Source organism: Pteropus medius, unplaced genomic scaffold, assembly GCF_902729225.1.
Source record: "Pteropus medius unplaced genomic scaffold, Ma_sr-lr_union100, whole genome shotgun sequence".
Taxonomy (NCBI): Eukaryota; Metazoa; Chordata; class Mammalia; order Chiroptera; family Pteropodidae; genus Pteropus; species Pteropus medius.
The window spans coordinates 36,011,234-36,037,962 of NW_024349800.1; the positions used below are offsets into that span (position 1 = coordinate 36,011,234).

Consider the following 26,729-nt stretch of genomic DNA (forward strand, 5'->3'; position numbering starts at 1 on the left):
TGTCTAGCCCATGGTATTGTGGATCCGTCAGGTTCCACGGCTCGGTGAGGCTCAGAGTGGGTGCCTAACCTTCAGGTCCTTCGCATGTGGGGTGGTAGGCATGACTAATTGCAGGAACACTCTGGTCAGTGCAGCTGTCTCTCCACATTTTACGTGGCAGCAGGAATGGACGCCCGTACCTCGGGTTTCCCTCACCCATCCAAGCCCCAGTCTGAGTCACCTGTCTCACCCGGCTTTGAATCTTCAGTCGGAACCTTGCCTTGGCGTTTAAGCGGTGACCCCCAAACAATGTCAGTGTTGGTGCTCAGCTACCCTGGCCTCAGCCAGGCTCATGAGGACAGGGAAACACCCCTTCGTTTCAGGCCAGTAGGCCCTCCAACCGCAGCTGTCTTCCTTCGTTCTAGCAAATGCTCTGCCCACCTGCAGGGTTTAACACTGTGATTCTGACAGAGCCACCCCTGGCTTCTCTCACACCCGCCTTAGAAAGCAACAGCCCCATCTTAATCCAGTGAGTACGTTCCTACGATGGTCCCCAGGTGCTGCGGGATATAAGAAGGGCCTAGAAATTTCCATAGACAGATTGGAGGAGCTGTCATGCCCCTTCAGGCTGCAGGAGGGTCAGTCCCCAGCTTCCTGGCTTGAACCTCAAAGAGACCCTCAGGGCGATACATCATCTCTCCCACTTTCTTTGCCTCAGTCACCAGTGGTAGACCGAGGCTTCTAGGTCATCCGTTACTGCCTGGCCCTTACCCCTGGACAGTTCATTCGCTTCCATCTCTCACACCTCTTCACCCTCCAGATCTTTCTACTGCACTCTCTGGAACTCTGTCCGACATCAGCCACCCCCTAGATCCTCCTCTCTTCTCTGAACATGGCTTCACCTTCCTTTTTAACTGGAGCCCGACTCTCTACTGAGGGCCTCTGCTCTCCACAGCCCTCAGGGAGAGGCAGGGTCCGGAGGCGGAGGGGTCTTTCCAGCTTCCTAATGCTGCTTCCAAACCACTTCTCCCTTTTTCCTCCCACTCGTGTTGAACTTCTTGTTTCTCCTCATCTGTCAACCTTGACCTCTGGTCAGTCTTCCTGCGGTGACTTCAATTCCCAGCTCGTATTTCCCCTCCTTCGCTCTGCTCAGTGTCGGTGTGACACCTACCCCACTAACCCGGACAACATCCTGTGTCCCCTGCTTCCTCAGACCTTCTCCACGTTATTTCAGCCACCTCTGACATCTCAACTTGTTTTTTTAAATCAAAATATAGCTAATAGACAATATTATATTAGCTTCAGGCATATAAGATATTCACATTTCTATACCCAATGAAGTGATTACCACATAAGTCTAGTGACCATCTGTCACCGTACAGTTATTATAATATTATTGACTATATTCCCTATGCTGTATGTTATATCCTTGTGACTTACTGATTTTTATAACTTGAAATTTATAGCTCTTAATCCCCTTCACCTTTTCCTCCTTGCCCTCAACCCTCTCCCGTCTGACAACTATTAGTTCGTGATATATGTACCACAGCAACGTTAGCAATAGAGGGAATTTGGGTGCAGGAACTCTCTATAATATTCTTGCAACTTTTCTATAAATCTGAAATTATTCGAAAATAAAAGTTCATTAAATGTTTAAAAGAAACAGCATTTCCCTTGACCACTTTCTTCAGCTCTGCATCATTTTTCGGTTTCCCTTCACAAGGAAACCTCTTGAAAGAGCTGTGGGTTGCTGTGGGTTCTATCCCCCTGACCCCAGCCAGCTTCTTCCTCAATCCACCCCCATCAAACTACTGTCCTTAGCTCTCCATGAGAACTGCTCAGGTCAGGATCAATGATGATCTCCATGTTGCCCAATCCTAGAGGCATTTTTTTCTCCTTATCTGCCTCTTTTGACTTTTTTTTCCAGCATGTGCATGGCCCAGGGCTCTATCTTAGGACTCTACTCTTTGTCTATGCTCTGATCTCAGAGGTATATTTTATCCGATGTTATGGAGTTAAGTATAGTTCACTTACTGTCGATGCCCAAATTTATATCTCTAGCCTTAACCCTATGAGGTAGGAACTATTATCCTACTTCTTTCATTAGAAAGAAGACTTAGGCTCTCAGACATTAAGGGGCTTCCCCAAGATTGTACAACTAGAAGCTGCAGAGCTAGGATTTGAACCTAGGTCTGTTTGACTCCAGGCCTGTGCTGTGAGTGACCAGGCTGTCCTGCTGCCCTCTCCCTCCATCTCAGCTCCCTGTCCTGCTTGCTCCCCAGGCTCTCCTGCATGTGCTGCTTAGTCTGGCCTGATGCCTTTGTTCCCCTTGTCCACTTCTCCTGGAATGACCTCTCCACCCTTCCTGATTCTGCCTCTACAATCCTCTTTCCTTCCAGCTCTGGTGGGGGATTTCTCTATTCCTGAGGCCCAGGTTGATCTCTCCTGGCCTCCTCTGAACCCCCGGAGGACCTGGAGTCTACCCTAAAACAATTGGGGGCCCATTTGTATCTATAAGTTTCATGCTTTCTGAACCCAAGATGGGGGTCCTTGGCCCCAGTAAAGTTCATACTTGGGAACACTGAAGCATGATATTTGGGACTGGGATCGCCTGGGAAGACGTGGGCCACAGGCCTCCATCGTTACATACCATCTCATTGCAGGGGGCTGAGTTATCCAGGATTCCTTTTGTTTTGTTTCTTTTGCTAGCTGGTAAGCTCTGAGAGAGAGAGATCATGACTTCGCCAAATAAGTATTATTAAAAAAACTCGTGTGAGTGTGTGTGTGTTTATGTATGTGTGTATGTTTAGGGGAGTATGTAGTTTTGATCTATGGTTAGGAATCTGCATATGTAAAGGGCTGACTTCAGTTGCATGTAGATTTTCAACTCTGCTTGTGGTTGGCACCCCTAAGCCTTGCCTTGTTCAAGGGTTGGCTGTACTTCAGAATCCTATTCTGGTTCCTGGAAGGCCAAGCAAAGTTCAGTCTAGAAATGAAGAAACTGATTTCGATTTCACCAAGGTTACAGAGAAGCCAAGCATTTCCCATAGGGGCCACTGAGTTCAAAGGAATATTTTGAAAAAATGGGGCTGATGCCCATTTTTGAAAGTACCCCGAGGGAAGGGCCAAGGAAGAGGCTGGAGACCTATGAGGTGGCAGTGGGAGGGGCCGTGTGTGGGGAGGCCTCTGTACTGGTTGATAAATTGAGAATTGATGTCATGGGACGAGCACATGTGTTGGGGCTGGGACATTGGCCCCTTTCATTTATAGTGAATTTGGTCTCAGTCCCCGTGATGCTGGCCTGGGTTCTGCTCCCAGCCCTGCCACCCACTCGCTCTATGACTGTAGGCTAGTCTACTTGGCTTCCCTGGGCCTCTGTTTCCTCATTTCTAAAATGAGGAGGTTGAAAAACTAAATGGTGGGGTTGGGCTACATCATTTCTAGTCTTTTTCAGCATCCTGAGTCAATCTGGGAAAATACACCCAGTCCTGCCTGACTGGGGCCGCCCCTGCCTCAAGAATGGGAGAGCCAAGTTAACCTGATCTCCCTTCCACCGGCCTCCTGGTGAAAGTTGTTTTTCACAGAAAGCAGAGGACAGGCAAGGGCAGGGCTGCGGATGGTTGAATCTTGCATGTTTTGAAGGAAATAGGCCTGTATTCTATCTCCAGTAAAACTCACATCCCCTCCTCCTGCCCCCCAATTTGAAATGCACATCAGCGACCATGCTTCAAGAGAGGGTAAATTTTGCCCTGTGTGGATCTGAGGGAGACAGGGCTGGCCCTTCTCTACCGGGCCCTTCTCTGCCTCCTTAGCTCTGGGTCTGAGTCCCCTTCCCGGAGACACTCCTCATCGAGGCTGCCAAGCAAGGCAAATGCTGGGAAGATGTCCCACCCTGCTGGGGCTTGCTTGCCTAGAGGAGCACATTTCTAGAATCAGGTCCTCCAGTGTCTGAATGATCACTGATTCTATACAGGGGTCCTGCCTTTGCCCTGGCACGTCTGGCCATGCAGGCACATACCTACTCCTAAGCCACCAGCATTTTGAAAAGTAAAATATGAAATCAGGAGCATTTACGTCAGTCTTCACTGGATTGAGAGAAAATACAAAGAAAGCAGGTATATCTTGTGTGGGGCTCATGTCTTGGGCTCGAGTGCTTTGGAGAGGCTAAGCTCCTCTAATCCACTGGGGACAATAGCCTGGGTGTATTCTCTCTCCCCCCAACCCCCTTTGCTAGACTTGGAAACAAGAAGCTTGGAGCTGCCTTCACCCCCAGGGGCTGGGGGACACCATCACGACCTTTGGGTGGCTAAGACCAGCGGCCTTGTCCAAGGATGCTTTCTAGACCCACGGCCCGCTCAAGTTGGGGGCCAGGCTGGTACCCGTCTGAGTCCTGAACTTGCCAATGCTCAGAGGCAACTCAGAGGCCAGGCTGAGATGTATCATTCAGAGAAGAGCTTCAGAAATGAACACGTTTTCAGAAGCCCAAATGGCAGGCAAAGGTCAGTGGGAGCTGGGCAGAGCCCAGAATACCCAATTTGAAGGTCCAGATACCAAGTTTGGGAAGAGAAGAGATGAGTAGCTGAACCAAAGGGAGGTCTAAAGGTTAAAGTAATAAAGACAAGGATGTTCTTTTTGGGAATGAGAAAGAGTCCTAGCTTAAAATATACCTCCTAGGCGGCAGAGTGTGAGAAGAGGGAAGCATGGCCAAGACTGGGCTTACGTTTCATTTCTTCCGTTAACAGGGTATGACCTGTGGAAGCCACCTAATTTGACTGTTTCGACAGTGAATTGGGTGCTCACAGGATTGCTCGGCCTGAGGATCAAGTGAACTAATAAAGTAAGTGGGAGACCACACCATGTGGACCGAACTCTCAGGCAAACAAAGTGCACGATGCTGGAACGGCTGGCTCCAGGACCGATGACTGCGTAGAGACCGCTGCTGGGTCTCCCCATCCCCCCGTCCCACTGCGGAGACAGCTGTCTGCTCACAAGGTCATGATCTGGAAAGGTAAAATGTGAATTGGGGAACCCATCATGCCCATGTCCAATTTGGGGCTTTCACTGTGCTCTGTCTCAGGCTTTTATCTTTTTGTCCTTCCCCTTCTGTCTGGGAAGTCCCCTCTTGAGTCCTGCCACAGCCCAGGCTTGGCCCTCATCACAAGGTGCGGAGTGTGAACACGTGTAGACCAGCATGGCTCTCAAACTGCTTCATGTAGTTTTCCGAAAGCAGGGACTGTGAGCTCTTTCCCCGGGTCCCCCATTGGATACAGAAAGGGCCCTAGGCAGGTAGAAATACTTATGATGCACCGTGGCTTTCCAGTCTCAGGCCGTTGCCAAGTATTAATATTAGTCTTTTCTTCCTTCGCCCATCTTTCTGTCAGTTGGCCTCAGTTGTCTCACAAAGATCAGTGCCAATGTTCATTTTCTGTAAACTATTTAATAAATACTTTTCTTTACATCGGGGTAACCCAGGACAAAGCCATAGGAAACAAGAGCCACCAGCAGCGGTAGGATCAGAATACTTTAATAAGATATCAGTGTCAAAATACATTTCCTTATAAAGTTAAGCTCCCGTATAGTAATAATGTTGTCAGTAGGAATTCAACAAAATAATAATGTACATGAAATTGTTACGTTGACAGGTAAGGTTAATATTGAAGCTCGGGATATTTTTCAGAGTGTTTTAGTAAAACTACAAGGGTAAAATACCCTTAATGCTGAGGCAACACACAGGAATCAAACGCCAGCATCTGCATGTCAGTAACCCTTCAAGTTCTGTTGCCGTGTGTGGTGCTTAAATATGATTTGGGCAACACAGTGAACAGATAATTTTTCTCATAACTTAGATTTCTTTCGAAATTTAAATCGTTTTTGGCAATACATCCATCCAGGCTTACCCAATTCTTGGCCTGCTGTGCTTTGTGTGTATGTGTTTCTAGAAACTTCTTCATTGTACCCATGACAGAAAAGTTCTATGTGATTGGTATTTAAAAACAAAAAGGTATCTCCCTCTTACCCAGTGAGTTAAAGTGCTCCAAGAACACTCTATTTCCAGTGCGTCCTACCTATAAAAGTCACTGCAAGTGACAGACCTCTAGAAGGCCTGAGGCTGGGGAGGTCCCAGGGGTCTGCCCGCTGCTCGCCAGCAGGGGCGCTGCACCTTGGCCTTGCAGGGTGGGCTAAGGAAGGGCACCAGGATGGGACTGGTCAGGACCAGCCACCCCCACTTTCTGTACCCTCTAAGTCCAGCTCCATGTGCTCCAAGGTGGCAAGCTGGGAACACACGGACTGGATCATTATACCACTTCTGAATCCTTACTCTCATGAATTCCCACCTAAACCATTTCACGGTAGTTCTGGAAGTATCTAAATGTGCCACGTGAAAGCCCATTAGAATCACATAGCTCAGTGCACTTGAAGGGCTAGCAACAAAACCTTAAGAAAAGTTAAAGCACTTCCTCTTCCTTAGATTTGCCCTACCCCCACCCCCCTGCCCCATGATGTGCCATCAGACCCTCTTGGCAGCAATAATAATATATACATACATACATAATACATACAGAACATGAGAAGACAGCTTGCAGTGCTCCCACTTAATGATTCCACATCTTGGATTGTCACACCTATGGCATACCCCAAAAGCGAAAGCCAACGGAGAGGGACCTTGAGCAGTGTTAGTACAGGCCCGTGGGAGTACTGTACGATTCTGCAGTGTCAGCAACACCAGGAAAAAGAAAATCAACAGCTTAAAAAAGACCTTAAAGTGATTTTGTGAACAGGATTCCACTTCTGTTTCTAAGTTTTTAGATATTACAAAGTACCCATATATATGATAAACACTTAACCCAGATATAAATTTTTAAAAAACTCAGTTATGGTTTTGAATAATAATAATAAAAACCTACCAAATGTGGGGGAAAACACCAAACAGTTTAGGAAAAGCCACACTGTGCAACTTTCACAGATAACAACATACACTGGAGTTCACCCTTCACATTTCTTTTTTACCCCCCAAAAGTCATCAGAATTAGAGCAAAGAGTTGGCTTAAAAAAAAAAATGACTGAAATTTACAATACGGTGATTAGTTTTAAAAAAGAAAAGAGAAGGGCTGTGAGAGGGAATGGCCACAAATCAAGCATGGAAAGCAAAATTGTTTCTCTTTGGCAATGACACAATCTTTTTAGTTAAATGAAGCCAAAGCTTTCCCTACAGTAAAACATATACCAGACACCAATAGTGAATAAGTGGTAATGGTAATGTGTGTGTGTGTGTGTGTGTGTGTGTTGTGTGTGTGACGTGTGTGTGTGCTGAAAGAGAGAGAGAGAGAGAGAGGAGAGAGAGAGACAGAGAGGCCTATGAATAACATAAATTAGAAGTAATTGAAGCTGGGGGAAAAAAATCTTACACGATTTAAGAACGTTTTCATTGACAGAGTAAAACATAACTGGTAAAACAATTGTGTATTTTAAAAATATGGATAATAAAGTGAGCATCTTCAGAAAAAGGCCATTACTTGGTAGCCTGGGCAAGTTTGGCAGGTAAGTACATCTTGTAAAAAGTGTGTTGGTGTTAGAAATACCTAGCTGCAAAAAAAGATGTAGAGAGTGAAGCTGGCAGGATGCGGGGTGCCTGCCCGGGTGGAAGGCTCTAGTTCAAGTGGCCTGGTCCAGCGCTCTGAGGAGGTCTCCTCCTTGCAGGAGCGTGTTGCTTCCTGGTACAGGAACGTTCACCTCACAGTCATATCTGGTCAGTTCAGGCAGCAGGTAGGGCTCAAATGAGGGCCCGAGCAGCCGGCTCGCCATGCCTGAAAGAATGGGTGGTATCATATTTTAGAAACGCAATCAAATATTCAGAAGATAGTCTATTCCGTGAGAGGCTAACAGGGATGAGAAGGGCACATGTGGAGAGCAAGAGGCATTTCTAGTTTTTGTCACTCAGGGGTAGGGTGGGGTAGCCCTAATTTCAACTCTGTTTCTTCAATGTTGTCTTTCCTGAGTGAGCTACTCTGTGCTCTAAGAGTGGAACCAGCAGCGAACGTGTCTGCCTCTGGACCCCTCTCACTGGGTGGGGTGCTGAGCCCCAAAGGAAGAACGTGTGCAGTGCAGAGAGCAGTAAGAAGAGGGTTTGGGGGTGTTGCATGGTGGGAGCCCCTACGAAGCCTTCCTGGCCTTGGAGGAGATGTCTGTGAGAGCCTGGGGCGCTGTGCCCACGGTGCACTGGCAGTGGGGAGGAAAGTCTGCGTGGAGAGGGAATGCTGAATCAGCTACACTCTGCACGCGCACCCACGTGTACCGGCCCCACACGCTGAAGGGGAGGGGCAAAGGGCAACCTCACAGCACCCGAACCCTACTTCCCTGGAAAGGAGGCCGAGGCACCCGAAGGACAGATGGAATCCCTCAGCGGGCCCCTCCAATGGGAGGTACCCACTTTCCTTTCCCTCGGCTTACGTGCAAAGGGCCCTCTTCCTCCTCAGCCCCTTCCCACAGCCCACGCCTGCCTTCTCCGCTTGACCTGGCTCCCTTGTGGATGGGGGCGGGTCTCACACCTCTCTGCATCCCCCACAGTAGCCATGGATACTTGCTCATCATCCCTTTCTAATTCCTTCTTTTACTTACTATCAGAAAGAAGTCCCCATGATTTCTGTAGTTCAATGCTAGTTATCATTTACTAAACATAAAATAAACCAGGATTCAACACTTTGAGGGCAAACCCCTCATTTAAAGGCTTGGCTTGCTCGGTCCTCCAGCTGGTAAGGAGCAGAACTGGAATTTAAGCCCAGTGCTGTCAGGTGGCTCTAAAGCCTGGATTCTGAAGCACTGAATAGCAATTTGCCCCAAATCATAGTGCTTAGGAACTTGCCTTCCTTTAGCAATCATTTTGTGACATCTATGTTTTGCACGATAGTAACAGATTCAGGAGGCCCAGGATGGAAGGCAGGCGTCAGGTGCCTAACCCTTCCAGAAGGTCCAGCAGGATGACTGCTCTCAGAGCTTTCCAGGCCACCCTCCCAGCAGCATGTTCTCCATGCACGTCCTCAGCTCCCGCCCGAACGCAGGGTTACGCCCCCAGTAGATCAATGGGGTATTAGGTGGTACGATAATACGAAGAACTGGGTTAAAAAACTCAATCTGAGGAGTCCTCGAGCCTGTAAGAGCACTTGATGTCACCTGATCGTTGGAAGGTTCCTTCTAAAGCCCTGTGGCTGGCCTTCCAGCCCCTGCTGCAATACTTTTGGGGACAGAGGACTCACCCCTCTTAAGGTAGCAGCCTTTTGTGGCAGCAAGTTCATCCTGACACTGAGCTGAGACCTGCTGCTTTGTGATGTCCACCTCCTGGCCCTTGCCCCTCGCACACATCAGACGCTGGCATGGAGGTTCCAATTGCTGAAGGCACCCACCTGACACCTTGTGAGCTGATGGCAGGCTGTAATCCTGGTACTGGAAGGCACAGCACTGCGGGGGGAACCCACTCTTGGCGTTCTCCCCAGGACTCAGGGCAGATGGCGGTTGTGGTGGTGGCAGATGTCTCAGAGGCTGGCTCAGGCCCCTCATGGGATTTTGGGTGAACTCATCTGAAAGATCAATGTTGGAGAGTGAGGGGCAGTGCCGACCTGAGGGAGGGAAGAGACCTGAAGCCTCCAGATCCCTTCTTCCTTCACAAAAGGTGCTCAGAGCCAGCCCTTGGGGCCTCGAAGCCCAGAGATTTCTGATGTCATTTGAGCCAGAGTGGGAAGTTGGCTCTAAGGCAGGTAAGCCAGGTGGTGACTGAGTGGAGGAACCAGGATAGACCTCTGGGCCTCCAGGCCCTCTACCTGCAAATGCCTTCCTTGCCACCCAACCCCAGGAGACCCAGGCTGGTTTCTCACCACTGGAGACGTTTTCATTCAGCGGCTTGTCAGGCATCAGAGGGCAGTTCCCACAGCCCCTGAGACTCTTCATCCTTTTCCACATCAAATGTGAAGTGCTGCTTCCCGGAGGGTCCCCCTGGGTGTGAGAAATGAAGTTGTAGAGAGGAGAGGGCCCTAGAGTTGGGGGCGGGGTGGGCTCAGAGCAGCTGTGCTTGGAATGGGGCTGGTGCTCACTCTTCCTGAGAGGCCGCATCCCCACCCGCCCTGCTGTTCCTGGCCAGCACTCTGAAGCTCACAGAGGTAACAAAGAGCGTCCAGCCAGCCTGGATCTCATCTCTCAGCCCCGACTCCCCGCCTGACCTTCCCTTGTGGACAGAACCCATGGCGGCGCCAGTCAGGAGATGGCTCACCCCATTCGTGTCTTGGAAGGCTTGCTCCTCATACTCCAGCTGTCGCTTCAGCTTCAGCTTGTTGGAGAGTGCTACCATGGCCGGGCTCATCGCATCTGGGCCCTGAGGCCTGAAGCCCTTTGCAGACCTGCCAAGCCCAAGAGAGGGGGCTGTGAGGGAGTCTGGAGCCCCACATCATCCCATGCCTTTACCTGATCTCAGGGCCCTCGGAGGGCCCTTCCAGAACTAGTATGTATAACTTGGTGGCTCTGAGACCCAAAAGGCAGAGTCCCAGAGAAGGGGCGTGGGCCTAATTCGGCTCTGCTACCCTTTCTTAGTTTCCTCTACCTAGTGAGATGCTGACGGTTCAAGTCTGCTGGATTTCCCTCCACCTGCCCCGCTGTACCTAGGCAGCCTTCAGGCCTGACCTTGTTTGCAGCTGCCTAGCTAGGCGACATGAGGCTTTAGGAGGGTTTCTTCTGCCCCATCTCCCCCTGCACTGCTCAGATTGCTCCCACTGAGGACTGGTGAGGCTGCTTGGCCAAGGGCAAGTGCCCCAGGGCAGCATCACCAATGGGCCCTGGGAGCTGGAGGTCATATGCCAACCATTGTGCCTTAGCCCAGTGAGGCCCAGCGGTTCCCATGGGGCTTGCTGGGGGAGATTTGAAGGAGCCGGGAGAAGGCAGGGCAGGGAAGGCACTGCTAGACCCTGAGCAGGGGAAGGGCATGGCATCCTTTCACTTTTCCCAACCAGGGTTCTATGAGAGAACCGAGGAAATCACTCGGATAATGTTTCTGTGTGTTCTGTGGCTCAGATCATGAACTCTAGATGAAGAAGGCACTCCAAGGGGTGGTCTGAGAGAGACATCGGTGTTCAAGGCCTGGACAAGTTATTTCTTTCCCTTTTCCTGTCCCCAGTCCCCTCTCGGTCTCCTCTAGCCCTGATAAAAACACATTCCACTTGAGGCCTCACAGCCCTTGGGATGGTCCTCCACAGCCTAAGCTCTTGGAGGTCAGAGAAAGGACAGCTGGAGGACCAGCCGTTGTGGCGTGGGAGTTGGTGATGGGGCAGGAAGCCTTTCTGGGCCCCAGATCTCCCTCCGGCGGGTGCCCATCTGCCCCTTCCCTGTCCAGCACAGCCTTTGCTGACACACGGAAGGGGTCACTGCCACTTACCTCTTCTTGAACACGGAGAGGTGGGGCGAGGTGCTGGGGGGCCCCAACGGTGATGCCCCCAAGGCCTCAGTGTGCTGATTCCCAACAGGCCACTTTGTGGGCCTGAAATGTAACGGTGGGTCAGGGGGCCACTGTGTGTTGAATCTGCCTCCCAAAGAAGAGAGAGGGGTGCTGGCCTGGCCACAGCATGGTGGCAGGGACGTCTTGCTCCCTCCATCAAAGAAGATGGAGGACATGGGCTGGTGCTCAGGCTCTGTCTTCTTGCTTTCCAGCTGCTGCTGATACTTGTCCAGGAGGAAGGGGCTATGAGGAGCCATAGGGGCCAGTGGCTGGAAGATGTTCGTCATGGTACTGAAGCAGTGCTGCGGGGTAAACTGAGGGTTGTCCGGCAAGAGCCTCTCCTCGGGGCAGATGGGGCTTAGCTGGAAGTCTTCTCCATCCATGGGGATGTAGGGTGCCAGCGTCTCCAAGTCCAGCTCATTGAAATCCATCTGCAGAGACACAGCAAAGACAAAGAAGCTCAGCAGTTGGCGCTGCCTCCCACACGACTGCAGCTCAGCCTTTCATCACTCTCTGCCCTGCCAGAGTCATTCATCCCAGGCACAGCTTGACGGGGGCAGTTGCCTACTCTAATGCCATTGCTGGCTCACTACGGCCCACCGGAAGGAAACTCGGACTCCTCTTCTAGCCTTCCCATGTGGTTCATCCCTTGCTCAGCTTGTGTCACATGTCTCTACTTTCCACTCAGACATCCCTCCACGAACCACACTGGTGTCACCACCCCCACCCAACCCGAAATGCTCTCCTCTCTCCACTCTACCTGCCCGAATCCTGCCTTCTCTCACATGGCCTGGACAAGCCCTGCCTCCTCCACAAAGCCATCCCTGCCTACTCTGGCCCACGGTGACTGCCCTGTCCCTGTCCTTCCATGACACTTAGGCCTGTGGCACACAAAATGACTCCTGAAGAACCAAGGGCAGCTCTGTCCTCCTCTTCTTCATATGCCCCGGCTGGCAGAGGCCTAGAGAGTCAATGCCTGGGATACATCTGTGGATTCCTCATAAGGTGACAGCTGGCCCCAGTGGTGGAGGGACTTTCATTCTAATCAGCAAGTCCTTGGAGATGGCCGCTTAGTTCCCCAGTCTCACGATGGACACCACGAGGAATACTCACAAGTAGACGCAGAAGAAAGTTTCTACCCTCACAGAATGATACCCTCGCTGGGAGGATGCTACTTAATGTACTGACGATTACAACTAAACAAAACAGTTAAAGAACAGAGCAGACAGCGATGATCAAGGACTAAGTAATAAATCCTGTAGCAGTTCAGAAGGGAGAGAAGGGAGCGAAGGGCTGAAATAGGGAAAGTTTTGCAGAATAGTTGGAACTTGTGCCAGGCAGATATGAGCTGAGGAGCAAGGTGGAAATTTGGATGAATAACTCAGACTATGACAAATGGGAATTAATGGGTTTTCTGAAACATGCACCCGTCCACCTACCTCAGCCCTGTTACACAGTTTTTGCAAGAACATTTAGCCTAAAGTAATAAATCCTTTCCTGAAAAGTTGTATGTAAATGAAAATTTATGAATCAGATGTCATTTTTAAGTGCTTCTAAAATAGAAGTTATTTCAAAGAACCCTATCATGATTATGTTTATGAAGGGAGTAATTGTTCCCTATACTTATAAATGTCTTATGCATCTGGATGTACTTTTTAAAGAAAGATTCGGTCTTAGTTTTGGTTTTTGTGCACAAAGAAAGCGTTCTCAGTAAGTAGGAGATAAACAAGGTGAGAGTTAAAAGTAGAAGAGCTGGGTTTGACACAGGTAAAGCAAAGGCCAGTGGTTAGATAAGGGGACAACCACAGACTACACTCCCCTGCACTCTCACCCACTTAGGGACCATGGCCTTGGCTAAGCATCTGGACAGGTCTCCACAACAAAGGGACGAGGCTGCAAGAATGGACATGCGCTTTCACCACCACCAGCTGGCCAGCATGGCACACCACCTGACCTCCATGGCCACCTACCTGGGTGCTGCACTGGTCCTTTGCCTCAGTATCCATGGCAAAGAGCTTCTCGATCACTTCAATCTTCAGGTCATCATTCAGAGATGTGTAATAGTCTTCAGGGCTGCTGGGCTGGGGGCCAGGAAGGAGGTTGACCATGTCAAGGGTATGACACTGACCTCCCTGAAGTCCAAGGTGAAAAGAGAAATACATTCCTGGACCTACAGATCAACTCCATTCTACGAACAAGTACTTGCAGAGGGACCACTCCCTGCAGGCTGTGTGAATTAGGTCAATTCATCAACCTCTCTGAACCTCAAACTCCTCCTTATAAAATGAGCCTATCTTGAGGAGCAAATGGGATAAAGGCTGTGGCCGACAGGGATCTAGAAACTGTACACTCTGTGCCCTGAGCATGATGATTACTGCCTTACACAGGGAGGGAGCCAGGGGCTCAGAGCTGTGTGCAACTCAGCCCCTGCCTTTAAGGAACTTATCACTTAGATAGGGGTGGGGATGGGTACCAACAGCAAGCAAACAGCTTGCATACCTGGCAGGTAAATGTCACCACCTCTCTAGGGGGCTCCAGGATAACCTGAGTAGGAAGAGGCGGGTATTTCTGTCCAGACTATCCAGCAATCCCACAGCAGCCAGAAGGAGTAGCCCACCCTCTCCATGGCCCCCAAGAGGGCCTGAGGGGCCCTGGCTCACTCCAAGGGGGCCTCACCGTGGAGCAGCTACTGCTGCTGGTGGCACTAGGGCTGGTGTTCCGCGGGACGGCATCCTGGGGCATGGTGAAGGCGGGCAGGACCCTGGCCTCGCTCTGGGTGCTGTGGCTCTTCAACTCCTTGGCCCATGTCTGGCTTGGGGGCAGGATGGTATTACCATAGGCTGAGGACTCCTCGAAGCTCTGGCTCCCTGTGGAGACAAGGGCCTGGCTTGGTTAATGCTCACATCCACTGGGCTCAGCCCCCAGGGTAGAGAAAGCCCAGAGGTGCACAATAAAACCCTAAAGGTTCTGGAAATCATGCCTGGGGCTAGGCCCTCAGCATCCTGAGGCTTAGCTAGGACAACAGGGACTTTAACTGGGGCTCTGAGTCAATGTATGGACTCTCTTTCAAAAGGACACCCTCCTGGAGCATTTACTTTCCAGAGATGAATTGTATTAGGAGCACTCTTCCTTGAAAAGCAATCTAGGATAGAGATGAAGAGGTCGTGAGAGGAGAATCAGGCAGTTAGCCTCAGTGCTGCCACAACACGGTGAGCCTGCATGACTTCTCATCCCGGGGCTGTCCTTTGTAATTCTCTGAAGTTGCGATTCTCACATGACCTCTCAAGAATACATCTAAAGTGCTGAGACAGTCCAGAGCAAGCACAGGGACAAGCACTTATCCCTCCAGCAGCCATGGCAAGGCCGTGGGTCACACACTGGGGAGGAAGGGGTGCCTAGGTACACATGAAGGGTGCTTCCAGCACGGCGGTGGGGCAGGGCCTGATCTCTATCTGGGAATGCAAGGACTCAACGTGCCCATGGGACAGGCACACATTTTAAAGGGACAGTAGCTATGAAGGCTGAATTTGGGCCCGATTCTTTTCTCCTTCCTTGTTTCCGGAATTATTTCTCCCGACATTATTTTATCCTAGCCCTCTGCTTAAACAAGCAATTTGTCTCTCAAGGCCCAGGTGGAGATCGGCCCTCTCTGGTGAAATCGAGCTAGAGGCCTTGGAGCAGATCTCTTGCTGTCCCCTCTCCCATCTCAGGCCCCCACTGCCTGTGGTGGAGATGTGACGCCCCAGGAGGGAACCCTCCATAAGCCTGCCGGGTTCAGCACTTCGAGAGGTCAGAAACAGGACCCCTTAATCCGTGGCGGATGCGTGTGTTGCTCTTTTGCACCTAGCGCAGAGTCTGGCCACTAAGAGATGATTAGTGAGACTCGGGGGGAGGGACAGGGCAGCTCTGGTGAAGGAAAAGCTATAGTCAGGGAGGCCTGTTATGGTAAGAACCTCCCCGACCCCAAGAGGGGGCAAGGGGCCCCGGCTCAGCTGAGAAGCACCCACCAAAATCCAGAGAAATGATGGCATCTCCCGCAGTGGGGGCCAGCTGGGCCAGCTCCTCGGGCTCCTCCTTCAGCTTGGTGAACAGGAAGTTACTCTTCTCAGACACAGTCATCTCGCCATTGTCGTCGAAGATGCTGTTCATGGCCATCAGGTGCGGCTTGAACAAGGATTCCGTCTGGTCCATGGAGAACACCACGTCGTTCTTCTCGATCTCACTGATGAGACAAGAGGGTGCTTCAGACCATCCACATTTTCTAACAAAATCCTTTTGCTCCCCAGACACATGGAAACCCTGATGGCTAAGCCTCTCAGCCAAACACATGGGTATGGACACTGTGTCGGTATTTTGTAAAGAACTACGCAACAGAAGTTTGAGTTGAGGTAACGATGCTGAAGGTGCCCTCCAACTATGAATTTGTCTTAGATACTATTCTATTATCAGATACTGCGTGGTGCGCAAAGATTTGAAGATTTTTGCTTCACCCCAGCAATGACTATCCAGCTTTCTTCCTGGGTGCTCCAGAGCGAAGGTGTTACATCTTTTCCCAAAACACATGAACAATTCTCTTCCCTTTCTCCCTATTCAGAAAATACTTATTAAGTGACAACTGTACTCTGCCTCTCTACGTGAGTCAGAGCATGTCACAGATGACACACTAGGGGAAAAGGGTGAAAAAGCACCGTGAAGGGGATATCCTCGGTGTCCCGCTGTGCCCGAGACATCCACGGTAGTCCTCTGATCAGCAGTGCGATGGGTTCGCAAGGAGCCCTTGGTGAGGCTGGGCGTCGGTGAGGCCTGCTGTCCTCAGTCTGGGGAGCTCGGGCACCCCGCACACCCAGCCCTCCACTAGCCCTCACGCACTCACCTCAGGACGTAGTTCACACACATGATGCACTGGGGCTGCAGGTTGCGAGGATTGTAGATGACCGTGCCCTGTGTCTCCAGCCACACGTAGCCCCCATGCTTGGCCAGCATCCGGTACTGGCCGCTCACCACCTGGCCCTTAGTACACACTAGGGGAGAAGAAATGGAGGCGGAGGTCAGGGAAGTGGGGGAGTACTGACCTCACAAGAAGGGCCGTCTGTAGGGAAATGGAGGAAACTAGGCACTGGACCAGGGCTGAGGAAAGTGAGCTGGAGGGAGCTTGGAGATCATCTCACAGCTTTTGTTAAATATAGGAAAAGGAGGACCACGGGGTTAAAGGACTTGCTCAAGGCTGTCCAGCAGGGGAGTGGCCCATTGCCAGTCACTTGACAAGTAGCTCACCGACTGGCTTAGCTAGCTATAAGCGGAACCTAGAGCAGCATCCACCGCCTAGTTTGCCCCCAGGGTTCGATGACAGGAAGCTCCCACAGGGGATGCCAGGAAGAGCCTCTTCTGTCAAGCACTCCATGTGTGCGCAAAGCATGCGGCGCGGCATATGCGTGTGTGTGTGTGTGTGTGTGTGTGTGTGTGTGTGTGTCGGGGGGTGTGGTACTTGGAAGCAGCTTGGAGAAAGTCCTCCTCAGGGCAGACTTTTGTAGCAGACCTATAACCAAAACTCACTTTGTAAATAAATGTAGTTTTTAAAAAATCCAATATCCTTGATTGTTCCAGGTCATAGGTCAGGCTGCCACCTTAGGGCCACAGAAGGTTTGTGACCCATAGCAAAGGCAGAGGCAAGACCCCAGCCCCATGTGGGGCTGAAGAGGGGCTGGGTCCCCAGCAGCCTACACTCGGTCTCCTCAAAAGCTGTGGTAAGTCCATCCGCCCCTCCCCTTCCCAGCTAGGCTGCCTGTGTACGACTTCTTTCCAATTCCAGATTGTTTTCAATGTTCAGTTAATATTTGTTTTTACTGCATAAAAAAAAACACTGGAAAAGGGGTCCCCTATCCCCGGCTCCCCTCTTCCCAAGTCCAGAATGTTCTATCTGCTCCCATTAAAAGTAAATTAATAAACCCATCAAATGAAAGTCTTCCAATATTAAAATTTCTGGTAGTTTTCTGAACCGCCTATTTACTTTTATTCTTTGCGAATTTATTCTTCAGAATCTCAACTCAGAAATCCCCAAGTTACAGAGAATTGGAAAGAGGCAAGGTGGAAGGATTAGGAAATCTTGCTAGGGCAGAGACTTTGGGGAAAGAATAATCCCTCTTAGTTTTGGCTTCCTCACCTGCAAAATGGGATCCTGATAATAATAATAATAATGATGATGATAATAATAATAATAATAATAGTAACGACATTATCATTATTAGCTATGCAGTATATCACGGTTGTTTGTACTGAGGGCCAAATCTGCCTGGCTGGCTTATCGGGTACAAGAATGTTGACTGAATGTCACTGACAAATGCTATATAGTAAAAGCCACCTCTTCCCAAAGTTACTAATATGGATAATGTCCAGGCCCTGTCACATTTACAGGACGTGTCTGTGGATAATGCTGTGAGGGGTCCTGTGAGAGAATATCCAGATTCTCCTGGTAGGCTGGAGGGCCACCTCCTGTGTGGTTGAGGATACAGCCTGGTTCATACTAAAGCTGCTTGTCATCCTTTACACTTATATTTTTCTTTGTATACTCTGCCCTCTTCAAAAATGTAACAAGCATCTCCAAGGTGCGGGAAAGACCATAACTTAACATGCATAAAGTGCTTTGCAGTGTTCAAAACCGTCTTCAGATGAATTCATTTCTGCAAAGCAATTAGAACAGTGCCTGGCCCATAAAGCGTCAATAGGGATTTTTAGTGTCACCATCACCTCACTTAGGACACCGTAACACCATGAGGTATCTATTATTATTCCTACTTTACATATGAAGAAACTGAGACTTAGAACCATTGAAGGATTTGTTGAAAGGCCCCCTTAGAGGAAACAGTAGACGAGATTATAGTTCAAATTAAAGACTCCTAGTCTAACCTTATTTTGGTTTGGTTTTCATTTTTTTAAAATCATCTTTAGTGAGATTTAATTTACTTTCAATAAAAAAATACATCCATTTTTTGACAAATGTACATATGCTTGTAACTATCACCACAATGAAAGGTAGGGGACTTTTCCATCACTTCCTCCCCCAATTCCTTATTGCCTCTTGACATTCAATTCCCATTCCCAGCCTTGGTCCCAGGCAACCACTGACGTGTTTTCTGTCTCTGTATATTGAAATGCTTTTTTCTCCATTTGTATATAAGTGGAATCATACAAGAGTCTATATTCTTGTGTCTGGCTTCTTTGCACTCAGCCCATTTTCCAGATTCCTCATGTTGTTGCAGGTATTCATGGTTTGTTCCTTTTCATTGCACAAGTACTGTTCCATTGCATGGATGCACCAAAATTGGTTTATCCATTCACCTATCAATGGATGTTTGAGTTGTTTTCAGTGTTCGGTTATTATGAATAAAGTTGCTATAAACATTTGTGTACAAACATTTGCATGGACATGTATTTCCATTTCTCATGGGTGTAGCAAGGAGTGCAATGGCTGGGTCATATACTTAGTATGTGTTTACTTTTAGGAAGCTGCCAAATTATTTTCCGAAGCGGTTGTATCACCCTAATCATTTTCTTTCTTTCTTTCTTTTTTTTTTTTCCTGTGCTGTAGGGAGGATAGAGATCACCTTTTAACACGAGGAAACTCAGGCCAGAGGGATTGTGACCTGCTTAACATCACCCAAGACAATAGTGACTCAGTCTGGGCTCGTCCTGTACTCTCTTACACATTCCCCTCAGCCACAATTCACTGAGAAGACACAATTTGTTGTTGCTCCTGTCCTGAACCATCATACACTCTTTGGCCAAAGAAATAACTTCTCTCCTCCCTGACTTCACCACTTTACCTGCACCACTGAAGCTCCCTGCTGCAGCGAAATGAGTCTTGCACAATCTCAAGTGGCTGGAGTTAACTTATTTAGACGGTTCTTAACGCAGACAAAATTCAGGGCTCTTATTCTTCTTGATTAAACATACAGTGAGCAAAGGTTTTAACTGCATTTCTAGCGATTGCAGGCGAGGGCCTGCTCTGTCAGTAGAATATAATTACGCCTGCCTTCTAATCATCTGCTCATTAATGCCAGCCTTGGTGAGGGGCCTGCTACTTGGTAGATAGGCTTTTTATGGCCTTTAATCTTGTTTCCCTAAGAGCACGTAATGTCCTCACACAACAAAGAGAAATCAACCCCCAACCCCTCCCCTCTGAAAGTAACAATGTATAAATTACTAATCCATTTGGAAATGGTGGCTTTCAATTATCTAAATCTGGTTTGAGGGCTGAGCTTCCCCAGCAATTTCAATGGTAAATGTTCAGAGGCTAAGATACACATACGTGCGGAAATTCGGGACGCTGGTGTGTCAACGTGGACCAGCTCAAACCTGGGCCTCCAGCTATTCCACAGCATGAGTGTGGGTCTGTGGTGCAACTGTATTTGCACAAACCCGATGAGGGAGAGGGGGAGGAGAAGAGGAAGAGAGGGAGGGAGGAAAGGAGGGAGGAATAGATGCTTTTGTTTTAGCTGGCATTAACCCAATTTCCAATCCATGCAGATTTCCCTTTGCTGGATCTGGGCTTGCTGGTTGGGTACAGGCCTCAGCTCAGAGCAGCTTTACTTGGTTCCACCAGGGGAAGAAGGAAGTCTGAAATTTCTTTTTGGGCTGCGAATTACCTTGAAGTATGCCTAATGTTTAAATTCAGAGATTCAATAAAAAGCATCATATTTTCCCTGGATTCAGCAGAAAACTGATATGGCGAATTTTTATTTCTGTTCTTTTTCACGAATCAAAGCTTTTCTAAGAAGAAGGGACAAATCCTAGAGATAAGTCATTGTTTCTTTTCCTTTGGACAGTAGTTTCCTCTACTTTTTCCCACCCCAGAAAATAAAGTATAATATTGTCCTCTGGGAATTTTCAGAAAATTTTACTGCTGTCCTCTGCTTTGACTTCACCCTTGGCTGAGAAGAAAAGCTGGACTTCTCCCCGATTTTACATTTTAAGGAGGAAAGACTCAGAAAGCCTGGCTCAGGGGGACCAGTAGGGCAGCTGGGATGGAGCCCAGGTTCCCCGAGTCCCTGTATCATGATGACTTTGGGAGCAGAAAAGCATGGAACACCCCAAAGTGAAGGCTGGAACCATATCCTACAATTTCAAAGCTGGGCAGGCTGGATCTGGGTCACACCCAGTCTTGCATGCTCCCCCTCATTCTCCCATTCCCGGGTCCCTAAATGTGGCTGAGTCTAGGTTGTTTACTACATATTTATTTGCTAGACAGCATTGAAACTTCTCTGAGGTATCATAAAGGGCCCTGTTGCACTGTCAGATCAAACCCCAAAACCATGAGGAAGCGGCAGAGAAACCGGTTGCAAAGAGTAAACCATTAGAGACTATTAATAGTGCTCGCATGTAGCTTACGGGGTTACTGACCTGTTAGCTGCTCTTGAACTTCAGCTGTCCTAACCTCAGGATAGAAGAATGGATTTAGGAACAATGGACAAATAGATGTGCTTTTATTTTCTTCATAGCAACTGCAAGCTGCAGCTGATCCTGGGAGCCTGAGACCAGCAGAGCTACTGGGCATCTTCTCAGACACACCCATTTTTAATCCTTCTTTAATCCTCTCGGCACCTCTGCCGAGAGCACTTATTTTGAAGTATTCTTCCTCAAGTATGTTTTTTGCCCTTAGGTTTATCATTAATTTAGTGCCTGTACTATACTTAATACTATGCTAGATACTGTGGCTAACGGTATGAGCCACCAGGCTCCCACGGAGCCCACAGCCCTCCTTTTCCCTCAGAAATGAGATCCCTTAGGGCAAGGATCAATTTCTGTGTCTCTCAGTGGGCCAAGTATAGGATTATAAACCCAGAGTCCTTGCATGTCGATGGGTTGTATGGACTCAAGAAGACTGTCTTGGATTGCCTGCAGATGGGAAGACTGAACTGAGAATATGGCCAAGTAACTGCGCTAGAACGGCCTTGCCCACTATGGTAGCCTCTAGCAGAGTGTAGCTATTTAGATGTAATTAAAATGAAATTTTAAAAGTTTAGTTCCTCAGTCGTACTAGACATATTTTAAGTACTGTGTAGGGCACATGTGGACTACAGAGATGTAGAACATTTTCATTGCAGTAAGGTCTATTGTGCAGTCCTGTTCTATAACTCCTTTCATAACTCAGGTTTCTTTCAAGCTGCAAAGCACAGTTTCCATATGCCATCACTGGGTTGTCTGGGCAGCCTCCTCCAACTGAATTCTCATGATCCGGCAAGCAAGCTCTTAGAAAACCATGGCCTCCTCAACACATCTACTAAGTTTGTACCCTACTATTTCCCCCTCTGTTTAACTCAATTCTCCCCTATCCTTCAAGGTGTCCAACTCAAGTGCCCTGTCTTCTTCTTTCCTGAACTTTCTCAGCCCTCCTCTTCTCTGAATGGAGGTACTTACTTCTATAGCAGGGGCCCCCAGCCCTGGGGCCACAGATGGGTATCAACCCATGGCCTGTTAGGAACTGGGCCACACAAGAGAAGGTGAGTGGTGGGCCAGCAAGCAAAGCTTTATCTATATTGGCAGCCACTCCCCAGCACTAGCATCACCGCCTCAGCTCCACCTCAGATCATCAGGCATTAGATTCTCGTAGGGGCACCAGTGCCTGGTGCCAAAAAGGTTGGGGACCGCTGTTCTACACCACATATCCCAAGGCGATTATATATTGTATTATGTTACTCTCTACAGGGCTGTTCCACAGGGCTGTGGAGACTGTTGATTCTACAAGGGGCTCAGCAGAGGTTGTATGTGGGGACTGTGATTCAGCCCACCTGCTGCTCTCCCAGCTGTATGCCTTGGCATGGGTGTGTCCTCCTGGAAGAAGGGGTCTTTTTCCTAACTTACATGAAGGTGTCTTATAGGCTGCTGGCAGCTTTGGTTCTCTAACCTCCTGAGGGCATGAGTCTTTCTGCTGCACAAGACAGTGGCTCTGTGAAGGAAGTGACCAGGCCTTCCTTCTCTTGTCTCACCAGTCACACCTCACTCAAATTCCACAGGTCCTCAGAGCCACACAGGGCACTCCAGGAACTTACGGTTCTGGTGACTTTTGGTCATGTTCTCTGAGTCTAGTGCATGGTAAAACTCGTAGGCTGAACGGCCGAGCAGCTCCTCTGGGTGGTAACCAACCAGTTCTGTGATTCTAAGTTAAAAAAGAAAAAAAGCATGTGAGGGAGAGAAAATATATAATTGTGGGTGGAGGCTCAAGGAGCTAAACCCGGAAGATAAATCAAATGCTCACATTCAGATGAAAACACTCCAGGCTTCCTGGTCACACCATTCATGCAAGCAATAAAAACATGGTGGTCAACATGCAACTATGGGTCTACCCAACCTCCACTCTTCCTGCCCTTCCTGAAGTCATGTTCGAGAGGAAGAAAAAGCACTTCCTCAGGGGACTCCCTTTCCCCCAGCCCTAATATACAGAAATGCCTAGTCTCCAACAACCGTTGGAAGGGGCTTTCACTGCCCCCTCCTCAACCCTCAGTTTTTGCAGATAAGGAAGTAGAGATCCAGGAAAAGCAGACAATTTGATTGATGTCCATGCACGTATCTAGGGACAGAGCAAGAATGAAAACCAGGGCCTCCTGATTACTTAGATCAAGCTTATTCTAGTAGAGGGTGATATAAATGAAAAGTGAAAATGCATGGCCCCAAGTGGGGAACAGCGTGGAGATGACCTTTGTCTGCGTATGAACCACAGAGTGAGGATGAACTCTGGGCAGGGAGAACCCCATCTATGTTGAAAGCTTCACTCTTCTGAATGCTTCTCCTCATGTCCTGCCTGGTAGTGACCTCAGATTCTTCTTGGACATGGAGTCTGCTTTCCATGGGTTCTTCTGCTTGTCCCTCCCTATTTCAAGGAACGGAGGGAGGGCAGGAGGTGCCGAGAGAAATACAAAATCATAGTCGTAGAAATGTGCTTCTTCATTACTCTCTGGTAAACAGACAGCTCTGAAATGACAGGGCTTGGCTGTCCCAAATGTCCCTTGCTTCATCCTGTGAGGTTTCTGTTTTTGATGTGAAGTGAGCAGAGAACAAGCAAATGTGAAGAACCATGAAGAATCACTTAACATTCCAAAGACCCTTTTCTCTGTACTGGAGTCATTAAAACAAACAAGCTCCACCCAAGAACCACAAGATTAGCCACTTTCCCACGTCATATCTAAATATTATTTTTCATAATCTTTGTTATCTTACACATTTTTCTAATAGGCTCATTGTCTTGTTAATTTGGCCTGTCCCAAGTTGAAAGAGATGCTATTCTCATCATTCCAAACTCTGTTTCAGAATGCATGCCTTTTAGGTATGGCCCCATCATTTATCTATGTTGGAGATTAAGAATAAGGGAAGGAAAGCAGAAGCAGTGGCTTGGTCTCTTGTCTCTACTCTCCTCCTCCGAATGAGTCGTAATCAGTAACATCATCCTAAAGTATTATTTCCATCGTGTCACTCCCTTATTCAAACATCTCCAGCTTTCCCTAATATTGACCATATCAAGAGTAAATAAACTCTGCCTAACTTCCACATGATCCCAGAATCTAGTCTCTCTCTTCCCAGCAGTTTGATTTTTCAACCGATTCGCAGCTTGTCTTGTACCGTCTGCCCTGGCAGGCTCCTCTCCTCACAGCTCTCCACACCTGGCAAACTCATTCTTGCTGCAGAACCTTGAGGTCTTCTCTTCTCGCCTCTTCTCTAAACCCTCACTACTGCGGACCAGCTCAAGGCTTCGCCTTCTTCACAGCGCCCTCTCCAATTCCTCTAGCCCCTGCCAACGTCTCCTCAGGAAGTCCTCATAGGTGAACATAATGTCACAAAGAATTATGTATTTGCCTCTCCACATCCTAGGCTGTCAACTCTCGAACTCAGGGACCATGTTCTCCTTTGGCCTCCCCTACATGGGTGCTCAGTAAACACCTGAGTAGCTGACCATGATCAATTGTCTCTTAGGACCTACGGTACAACCAGATCACTGCCTATCCCAACACTGCTAAAGAATTTGGACAGCGATGTTCTACTTTTTCCTCGTAGACATGATTAACTGTCTCAGTGCATGGTGGTACACATATACGCAGCCCTCAGCGGAACCCCTCATGATATTCAGTTCATCCTTTCTTCATTCTGAAAGGTGTGTCTGGTACTGATGTGGGCAGAGAAGAGGCAAATTGTCTGCCTAGATGAGACTGGGGGTGTTAAAGCCTTTGTCAAACAGCCCAACAGGGCTGAAGAGCTTAGGTCTCAGCTGACTGAACCCAGTGGAGATCTCTCCGGTGAGATTCCTGCAGCTCACTTGCCAGAGACAGCTGGCATCTCAGACTAGAAGGATCTGTCCTGTTACTCGGCCCTGAGAAGAGATGTCTCTGAACTCATCAGCGATGGACATAGTCCTTGTCAGGCTGACCCTGGGGCTGGTGCCCTATGGCACCTTACACGATATGGAGCTTGGGGGAGAGTAAGGAGAGAGTAGGACACTGCTAGCCCTTCCTTCCCTACAACCAAAAAGCTTTTCTGTCAGGTCTAGTGCCTTTCCAGCTCGGCCGGGGAATCAGAACTGCACCAGTGGGCCCTCGTGACAATGGGCTGGCCATTTACAGGCTCCCTGGTTTGCCGGATAAGCTGCTTCTGTTCCCAGGCAAGTCTAGAATTTTCTAGAGACTCTCAAAAATGAGGCTTTTCTGGGAAAGATTTGATTCTACTCTGTGAAAAAAATTAAATTTTCTTTTAAGATTAGAATCTTTAAAACGTTCAAAGCAAATGTTTATTATAATCAGCCTCAAAATAAAATGTTTTTAATCTAATTACCTAATTAATCTAATTAATGTACCATCCATTCAAAGGCACACAATAGGCATGTTTTGGAAGTAGACAAACAAACCTAGATTTCAGAACTGCCAGCTATCTTCCCAGTAACAGCCTTCATTTATCTTGTCAACTAAAATAAATATTTAATGTCTCTTTCTTCATTCCTTTAAACAGACTACTATAAAAACTGGGAAATACGCATACCCCAAACACAATTGAAGAACATTTAAGTTGTCAGACTTCACAAAGCCAGGAAACCCCAACTTGAAGCTAATGGTCATTCGCCTTCATCTGTAGGCACGCAGACGCCGGCGGGGAGGTTAAGAACCCAGCTTGTTTATAGGGTTAGCTACTGCATACAGCACAGAAGGGCCTTCTCCGCTGATTTCCCTGGGTCTCTGAGAAGCCTCTGGAGCTGGGCTGTGATAACACAATTTCATCAGCGGCAGAGAAACTATTTTTTTTCTTCCTTTCTAATTAAGGGCCCCTGACTCACTAGGAAAAAAATCAGCTTGGGGTCACCCATAAATTTAAAAAATCAGCTCCACAGGGCTGTTCTTCTTCTTCTTCTTCTTCTTTTTTTTTAAGAGGGAAATGTAAAAGGGTTTAAATCACCAGATTTGAGAAATGAGAATAGAGGTCACTCTTTAATAATAATAAAGTGGGAAAAAAACCCGAACAGATCAAGGATGAGATTGGAAAGGGGGAGGTAGACACAGGCAACCACAGGAGGTCGAGGAAGAAGGAATCAAAAAAGAAAACAAAATGTAGAGCAGAAAAAGTCGTTAAATTCTGCAGTTAGTATTACCCCAAGTAACTAAGTGGGTCAGACCACCAGGGTCTGGATTTCTGAGTTAGATATGCCTTCGCAATGTAAAAGGACAGCCATTCATTGCTCTTTAATTGTTCTTTACCCTTAAAAATGTTCAGGGGCTCTTTTCAACATGGACTACCTGTGGACCAGTGCTAGGAAGAAAATTATTCTCTTGGCTACAGCGTCAGTGCCATTATCTCAAGAGGCAGAAGAAATCCAGTGAGGCCTAAGATGGCTTGCTCCACTTCCCAATGGCACTGACAAGTGCCTGCCCATGTGTGTGATACTGCAGCAAGTTCCCTGACTTCAGATACCACGGCCTTCAGATACCACTCGAGGTCTGGCTGCAGTTTTCACCCTTGTTTGCCACGCAAGTAAAGGATTGACTAGGTAAATTAATCACGCAAACAAGATGGTGAGAGTACTTCAACTATTTAAGAGGATAAAAGTTTTAAGTGCTTTGTAAAATAGGTGGTTAAGTAAACCAATTTGTTTTCCGAAGACTGCGTTTGCTAATAAGCCATACTTCTATTAAAGTCTGCTTTCTTTCCTTCCACCCTCCGGCAACGCCTCTCCTAGGCAACACTTGATTCACCTCATTTTAGTTTCTATATGTGTTTATGAGATTTGAAATTTCATTTCCTTGCTGAT

At 48.3% G+C, this 26,729-nt stretch overlaps 1 protein-coding gene across 4 annotated transcripts in view; it reads right to left on the minus strand.

The window, feature by feature from the left end:
• Positions 1–7,384: 7,384 nt before the first annotated feature.
• Positions 7,385–26,729, minus strand: part of EPAS1 (endothelial PAS domain protein 1) — an 82,059-nt gene continuing 62,714 nt past the window's right edge. For 2 of the 4 annotated variants that reach the window (XM_039887258.1, XM_039887257.1), the window contains exons 7-16: positions 22,498–22,604; positions 16,326–16,473; positions 15,460–15,674; positions 14,129–14,319; positions 13,423–13,533; positions 11,393–11,883; positions 10,238–10,364; positions 9,846–9,963; positions 9,378–9,551; positions 7,385–7,784 (exon numbers count right to left, since the gene is read on the minus strand). In XM_039887258.1, the coding sequence (XP_039743192.1) occupies positions 7,633–7,784; positions 9,378–9,551; positions 9,846–9,963; positions 10,238–10,364; positions 11,393–11,883; positions 13,423–13,533; positions 14,129–14,319; positions 15,460–15,674; positions 16,326–16,473; positions 22,498–22,604 (1,834 nt within the window). In that variant the 3' untranslated portion in view covers positions 7,385–7,632. Of the gene's footprint in view, positions 7,785–9,377; positions 9,552–9,845; positions 9,964–10,237; positions 10,365–11,392; positions 11,884–13,422; positions 13,585–14,128; positions 14,320–15,459; positions 15,675–16,325; positions 16,474–22,497; positions 22,605–26,729 lie in introns of all 4 variants that reach the window. The other 2 variants (XM_039887256.1, XM_039887255.1) reach the window with 1 other exon arrangement.